The sequence below is a fragment of the Psammomys obesus genome, unplaced genomic scaffold (genome assembly GCF_907164565.1).
Source record: "Psammomys obesus unplaced genomic scaffold, mPsaObe1.curated_primary_1811, whole genome shotgun sequence".
Classification (NCBI taxonomy): domain Eukaryota; kingdom Metazoa; phylum Chordata; class Mammalia; order Rodentia; family Muridae; genus Psammomys; species Psammomys obesus.
The window spans coordinates 4,111,083-4,119,118 of NW_026590905.1; the positions used below are offsets into that span (position 1 = coordinate 4,111,083).

Genomic DNA, 8,036 nt, shown 5'->3' on the forward strand with positions numbered 1-8,036 from the left:
CACACACACATGTGTACACCACACACACACACACACACACACACACACACACACACATACACAAAAGTAACCTTAAGGATTCCGACATCACAGATGCCTCATACTTGTGGAATTCTTACCGTACTCCTTCACGTCAAAGGAGTGCTCTATTTTCTTCCCTGAGTCCTTCTGCGCTACAACCTTGTAGGTACCTAGCGTGGGCTCAGCGGACAGTGGGAAGGAGAGCTGGTGGAGTCCGGTTGGTAGATTGACATACTGCCATTGAAAAATCCGGTTCCTCTTGGGATTCTGCAGGAAGATATTATCACTTTTGCAAAGACTCGAAACATAGAGAGGGCGGCAATGACACAGGTTATTTAATAGGCAGTTGGTGAATTCGTGCTAAAGCTGTCAATCCATTAAAAAAAAAAAAAATTCTAGAGCTGAGTAACAGGCCGTGAAGTCACCGGCTGCGGGATCCAGCGAATCCTGCGACCATGCCATCCCAGCTGCGTCAGTCTTGCGTGATCTTGGAAGCCAAGCGGTTTACTACACAGAAAGGAAACCCTGCTTATGTGCGTTGTAATGGACTTTTTTTTTTTTTTAAATATGTATGTCTGCTTTGGCCAGAAATATTTGAGGTATCATGAACTCACACGTCAGCCATAAAGAACTGCAATTCTTCACTTCGCTTTTACTTTTCCAAAGAATGTGAGGTAGGCAAAGAAAATAGGATTTTTTTTTTTTTTTTTTTTTTTTTTAGTAGAGGTGAAGTGGGGTCTGAACGGAGAAAAGCCAGCTCGCAGAACTTGTAGGGAACCCTCATTCTGACTGAGATGTACAGTTCGTTACCTACCTCAATGTAAACGACCCGGAACTGAAAAGAGGGAAAAAAAAATAGTGTGAGTGTGTGGTGGAATTTAAAAAGAGAGCATCTTTTTAAAATTACAGTTTTTAAATTTTACTGAACTTATTGCTTCCTTTCTCACTCTGTGATTTATTTCCTTGTTACGTACCGTTTTTCCTTTTAGTCATTTTTGAGAGCTTTGTGCAATGAGTTTTGCCCATACTCGCCTCTCCCACACTCCTCCTATGCGTACTCCCTTCTCTACCCACCCAAACTTGTGTCTTCCTCCTCTGCCCCATCAAGCCCACTCGTGCTGCCCACATATTCATGGATGTCAGAGACAACCATGATATCAGGTGATAAAGTCTGTAGTCCGGAGGAACACAGTCTCTGCTTGTCTCGTCTGAACAAGGAGAGGTCTCCTGTTTGATCCAAAGCTTTTTACATGTTTAGTTTAGGGCATAAATCTCTTAAGAAGCCATGGATTTCCCTTTCCGGCTAGCATACACATACGTTTGAGGAAATGTACTGGGTGAAAGATCTGAATGATAGGTATGCTATTATTCTGCAAGTGATATTTGCTTAAGAGAAACCAGACACACTTCTGGACCTGGCTGGAATCTCGTAAGAGGACATTTTTAACTGAATATCTTTTTGTCGTTATATTTCAGACAGCATCAGACTGCATGGCCCAGGCAGGCTGGGGCCTTGCCATCCTTCTACTCAGCCTCCCGAATTCTGGGATTAGAAGCATGCATAGCCAGGCCCAGCTTGATTTTTAAATATTCTATCTCCTTTAAGAACACAGTTGGTGAACTGCCTCGATCTTCCAACTGCACATGCTTCTGGCACAGGTACTCTCAAGCAAAATTCTGTGCTAGAGTTAGGTATCTCTTGCACGATCTCAGACTTAAGTGTTTGCTTATTTTTCTCATTGGAATCCACCCACCAACAGGAGACTCACCGTTTCATTCAATGGGTGAAAACTGATGTCCATAGAGACAATGCGAAATTTCACTGAAACAGAGATTTTTTTTCCCTGTGAGACACCCCAGTGGGAACCCAGAGGCAGAGGTCCCATAACTGCAGGTTGGTCATAAAGAACAACACCCGCCCCTCCCCCCCATCCCCACAGTTTTTTTTTTTTTTTTCTCAGTGAGTTCCTTGTACCTGTTTGGCCTGGTTTGTATATGGGTTTGTCTGTCTGGACAAAGACTAGGCTTTCAGCTTTCGTTATCCACAATGACTTCCTCTTTATAAAGTTCTGAGTCGGCCCTTTTATCTGCACAGACATGAATGCCTCCGAAGATGGAGATGGCAAATCTGAGATCTGCAGGACAGAAATGAGTAGAGAGTGGGTTCAGCTCCACTTCCTAGTGCTCAGCTTTTACAGGGATCTGTTTTCCATGTGAATCCTTGAGAAATGGTAAAGGAGTGTCAATGACATCAGAGGATGAAGAAAATAGGAAACAGGGTGGGAACCTGCCACAGCGGGCCTCTAAAAGGCTCTGCCCTGCAGACTATCAATGCAGATGCTGAGCCTGATGGCCAACTGTTGGGCAATGTGCATGGAATCTTATGTAAGAAGTAGGAAATAGTAAGATCTGGAGAGGATAGGAACTCCACAAGGAGAGCAACAGAACCAGAAATTTGAACACAGGAGTTTTCCCAGAGACTCATACTCCAACCAAGTACCATGCATGGAGATAACCTAGAACCCCTGCACAGATATAGCCCATGGCAGTTTAGTGTCCAAGTGGGTTACATAGTAATGGGAAGAGGGACTGCCTCTGACATAATCTGATTGGCCTGCTCTTTGATCACCTTCTGAGGGGGGAGCAGCCTTACCAGGCCACAGAAAATGACAATGCAGCCACTCCTGATGAGATCTGATAGACTAAGATCAGAAGGAAGGAGAGGAGGACCTCCCCTATCAGTGGACTTGGGGAGGGACATGCATGAAGAAGGGGAGGGAGAGTGAGATTGGGAGGGGAGGAGGGAGGGGCTTATGGGGGATACAAAGTGAATAAAATGTAATTAATTTACAAAAAAGAATCTCAGTGTTCAAAGCTAATGGCTCAGCAGTTAAGGCTACACACTGCTTTTGCAGAGAACCTGAATTAGGGTCCTGCAACCATGTCAGGAGGCTCACAACTGGCCACAGCTCTAGCTCCAGGGTGTCCTCTTCTGGCCTCAGTGGCTACCTGAGCTCATGCACACATACACAGAGACACTAACTTAAAGTGAAAAATAAAGTAAAAAAGAATCTCAATATTTATATCTGTAAAAGTGTAAATATTATTTACCTCAGAAGTTCATTTCTAAAGTAAAAGGAAGTTTTCCTGCGGTTCTGGCAACATTTTAAGCACTTCATTCGACCTGCTTGTAAGTGTCATAAAAGCAATTTGAGGTATACTTTGTGCTCATCATTTTTCCTTAATGAAAAGATTTCTTTTTGATGAATGAGAACATAAAGATCAACTCCATTACCCTTTCTCCACCAGTACCGCACATTGTAGGAGGGACACTGACCGTGAAAGGCCTGCAGTAGGAAGAGTCCTTCTCCACAGAGAGGTCTGTGAGGAGGTTTGTGTGCTGCAGTCCATACTCTAGACTTATGTTGAGCGTCACAGTCTCATTCAGGTGGTTGAGGTTGACACAGGCCTTTTCAGGAACTCCTGAGTAGAGCTGTGATGGGACCAGCACCATGTACTGTCTGTGGAGAAGAGGATCAACCATGAAGGATTCAAAAGACATCTTTATTGTGGCTGCTTTCTGGCATCTTTCGTATTGCCATCAGCCGTTGGTTTTGGGAAAACTGGGTTCCCGAGAGGTCCCAGAGGTCACCATAAAACCCCAGATTAGACGCTGACATGATTCTCTGCTGTTCAGGAAATGTTCACCCATGGAATCTTAGAAACTTTGAACAATCAGTTCAAGTTATTGCTATGTAGCAATTTCCTCCAAATGGAAACATTCTTTCCTTGAAGAAGGAGGGAGGAGGGAGGAGAAAGGAGATGGAGACTCAAGAAGTAAATTCTGTGAGTTCTGTAGAGCTGAGGCTAACAGAATGGACGCAGTGTCTCCACGGCTGCAGAGGCAGTGAACAGCTGTTGGAGAGAAGCGAGGAAGCAGAGCTGCCTCTTAGAGACTTCTGGACCAGCCAAGTTGCCTGGAGGAGGGCCTCCTACCAGCAGAGAGCCCCAGGAATGCGGCTTTCATGAATCAGCATCCAGACAGAGGTGAGCCTTTTGGTGGTACAGTTATTTTTGAATCATCCATGTTCCTGTAAGCAACCTCTGACTCATATTCCCGTAGTTAACCCCAACAAACACATTGGTTCACCAAGGTGGACTTTGGTAGAATTACTCTTTCAGTCTCTTGTTGGTTTCCTATTGGGGTGGGTTGATGTTTGGGTCAGGTCTCCCTGAGACAAGCTGATGCAACAGCTATTATATATTTTGGTTAGAAATCCCAAATGTCCAAACCATGAACTCTTCAGTAGTTCATCACTGGAAGCCTGAAAAAACCAACTTTATGTGGCCCTGGGTTCCACGTGAGTACCACAAATCTTATACAGGAAGCACTAGAAACTAACACGCAATACCTGGGGAGAAGCTGAATTGTTTTTCAATCTAATTTAAGAAGCAGCCTTGGCCTCCCTCCTTCCCATCACTTGTGAGGTAAACCATACCAAGCTAGGTTAACCAGCAGACATCCCCAGACACTGCCAAGAGAAAAACAAGCCTTTCCTGGCACTGTCTGCTGTTCACTGGCAGCCACCCAAACACAGCCCTCTGTGAGGTTGGATCTTTCACATTGCTTCTCAACTTCTTAGTGTCTGTCTGTCTGTCCAGAAAACTTTTATATCTTCATAAAACCTCTTTCAAAAGAACTTGCCAAACTTGACAAAGATCCCTCCCCTATATCGGATCCTAAGAAGGGCAAGGCTTTCTTTGTAGGTGTTCTTAGGGACCTCTACAATGGCTGCTTCTGTTTGGGGATTTCTTTCTTTCTTTCTTTCTTTCTTTCTTTCTTTCTTTCTTTCTTTCTTTCTTTCTTTCTTTCTTTTCTTTCTTGTGTACCATATCTTTTTCTGTATTGCAAGATATTAAAGGAAACATGTTCTGTGAACATGTTTTCTAAAATCTAGCAGCCTCTAACTGTTTCCTAAAAGAGTGAGCAAAGAGACTCACACATCACTCACACATCTCTCTTGGGTGCCCCTCAACTAGGGAAGCAGACGCTTAGTTACTTCCCAATACCAGCACACGACAGGGCATCTATGAAGCGACAAACCAATGGTTCTTAACCGGTGGGGTGTGACCCCTTTGGGGGGGGGGTTGAAGGACTGTTTTATAGGGGTTGCATATCAGATATTAGCATCACTGATCATTACAGTAGCAATTAAAGTTATGAAATAGCAATGAAAATAATTTTATGGTTGGGGTCACCACAACGTGAGGAACTGATTTAAAGGGTCACAGCATTAGCAAGGTTGAGAACTGTGATAAACAGTTTATCTTTTTTTTTTTTTTGTAGGAATTCTATATTCTCATCTACTGCTCCATGTATCTCAGAGGTCTCTAGATCTGGAGTAGGTTTTCCACAGGAGCCTAGTTCTTCCTAGCTCTTTGCCAACAGATTAAGTGCACAGGAAACCAGGAAAGAGATAACACAGTGGGTAGGAGGGACACAATAGAATTTTCTGGAAATAGAATTGCTTACGGTTTTGCAGAAGCTGTGGCATCTCTGGGAAGAAGCAGAAACAGTAAGAGAGAGACTGGTGTGAGCAGCTGGTTTCTCCTCATGGTGGTGGGAGACAGAGAAGACCGGGTCTGAGCCCTCGGCCTCTTGAACTCTGATCATTGTCCAGACTGGTCGGTTTTTATTTACCTGATGGGCAGTGGGTGTAAGCTGCCAACCACTTACTTTGTAACATATTAACTACTTCACTATAAAAAAATCAATTCCAGATCATTTCCAGGACTATCTATGCTTTACCTACTTTTTAAAGTTACCCCAATGTTTGAAAAAAACAGGCTGCCGCTAGCTCTGGTTACTGTTCAGCACTTTAAACCTTTTTAAAGAGAAATGAATTAAAACACATGGTTTGATGACATCAATATACTTGTCCACTTTCTCTAAACAGGACTATGAGTGCAAATGTATGCTGGCAGTCTCCTCTCTGTAACTCGAGGAGTATTGCATTCCCTCAGTGACATAATGAAATTTACCACAGAGTGGTAAGGTAACTTTGAAGGTGTGTGCATTTTGTTATTGCTGTTTTTTTAGAAATCGGAAAAAAAAAAAGAGTCAAGTTAGACTTTTGTAGAATCATTACTTTGATCTGCCATTGCATCCTGATCTGGGCGAACAGACATTTATGTCAGGCGTTTTCCTCAGGAAAAGCGTGACACAGCAGGGGTGTGTGTGCATTCATGTGAGTGTGGAGGCCAGAGATTAACAATCTCTGATAACATCAAGTAACTCTCCTATCGCTCCCCTGAGCTACCACTACCACTATCTCCCTGTCCTCACTGTTATTATTATTTAACTTTTCGAGACAAGGTTTCTTCATGTAGCCCTGGCTCTCCTGGAACTAGCTCTGTAGACCAGGCGAAGCACCTGTCTCCACTGCTTCCAGAGCTCATCAGTTGGCTAGACTGGTTGGCCATCGACAGGGATCTTCCTGCTCCACAGGGCTGCGACTACAACCAACTACACGTGCCTACCTCCATGCCTGGTCTTTTATGTGAGTGCTGGGATACAACTTAGGTCCTGGTGCTTGCTCGGTGAACCCTGAACTACCTCCCCAGCCCACCCTCCAAAGCATAAAAGTTTGGCTTTTATTTTTGTATGGTTCTCCTCTTCTTTGATATCATAAAGAAAATGACAGTTCATTTGGACCTAAGACATATATAATACATATTTAATATATTATTGAACATTAAGAAAATGAAGAAGATTGATACAAGGAAATAATTACTATTTAATAAGCATTCATATTCAATTTTTCTAGAATGAAAATAAAATATGTTGTCAGTATTCAGTCATTCAAGACAGGGTGTTAGAATCTATTTTACAGAGTCATGAAAACAGGAAAAAAATCTCACCATTACATTAATATAAGATCACTGCAAGATTAAAGGTTGGGTGTTCCGCTGGTTGTGATGGTGCCTGTCTGTGACCCTGGTACTCATGAGTCTGAGGCAAGAGAATATAACTTAAAAGTTGGCCTAGGAGCGGAAGTAAGTTTAACCTCAGCCTGAGCAATTTGTTGATCCTGTCTCAAAATAAGAAATAAAGAGCTGGTGAGGGTAGGGTGTGGTGGCACAAGCCTGTAATCCCAGCACTCGTGTGGCAAAGGCAAGGTATGGCTTGCCAGTTCAAGGCAAAGTTGGTCTATATAGGGGGTTCTTCTTCTTCTTCTTCCTCTTCCTTTTCTTCCTCTTCTTCTTCTTTCTATATGTACTGAGTTCTAGGCCAGCCAGGAAAACACAGTGAGATCCTCTCTCAGATTAAAAAAAAAAAGAGTACTGAAATAGTACTCTGTAATCATGTGTTTCTTTTCTTGGAGGTTCAGGAGAAAATTTTGTTTGAAAATTATCTCTTAATGAAATCAATGCATATTGCATTTGGCCCCCTTGATAAGATCATGTATCTTTGGATGGATATTGATTAGTACTAGTTTGAGACAAATTTTGACAATCTATTCTTCACCTGTTTTTTTCTATACTATTTCTTATTTTATAGATAAATAGAAGCAATAAGAAAACTTGTTCATCATAAAAGAGATAGAAAATGTTGAGGCTGTACTTTCATTCTTTTCAAAGAAAGGCACCGAAAACCAGGCAGTTGCAAAAAGAGTTTGGATATCTATCTGTTGAATCACTTTTACACCAAGTTCCTAGAGCTTGTGTCCAAGTCTCATTAGGGCTTAGGAATAGCTACCAACTATCACTTTCTTAAGTAAAGACACAGTTTTGAACGCAATACGCTTAGCAAATCTAAATAAACTGAAATATCAGCTTATTTGTTTTTTGTTGTTTTTGTTGTAACACAACTATAAAAAGACTTTTGCTAATATAGCACTCTGTGGGATGCTTTCATTTTATTAGAACCATGATCTATACGTTAGTCCGCAGCTGCTAATAATCTAGATTGAAGCTGAGTACTTGTTAAATTAGTTTTTCTTTAGTTGAAGTCA

The 8,036-nt window shown here is 42.3% G+C and overlaps 1 protein-coding gene across 1 annotated transcript in view; it reads right to left on the bottom strand.

The window, feature by feature from the left end:
• Positions 1-5,684, bottom strand: part of LOC129678494 (pregnancy zone protein-like) — a 42,578-nt gene extending 36,894 nt beyond the window's left edge. The window contains exons 1-6 of the mRNA XM_055609294.1: positions 5,555-5,684; positions 3,359-3,542; positions 1,997-2,156; positions 1,791-1,843; positions 836-856; positions 120-288 (exon numbers count right to left, since the gene is read on the bottom strand). Coding sequence (XP_055465269.1) covers positions 120-288; positions 836-856; positions 1,791-1,843; positions 1,997-2,156; positions 3,359-3,542; positions 5,555-5,637 — 670 coding nt within the window. The 5' untranslated portion in view covers positions 5,638-5,684. The remainder of the gene's footprint in view (positions 1-119; positions 289-835; positions 857-1,790; positions 1,844-1,996; positions 2,157-3,358; positions 3,543-5,554) is intronic.
• Between the last annotated feature and the right edge of the window lie 2,352 nt (positions 5,685-8,036).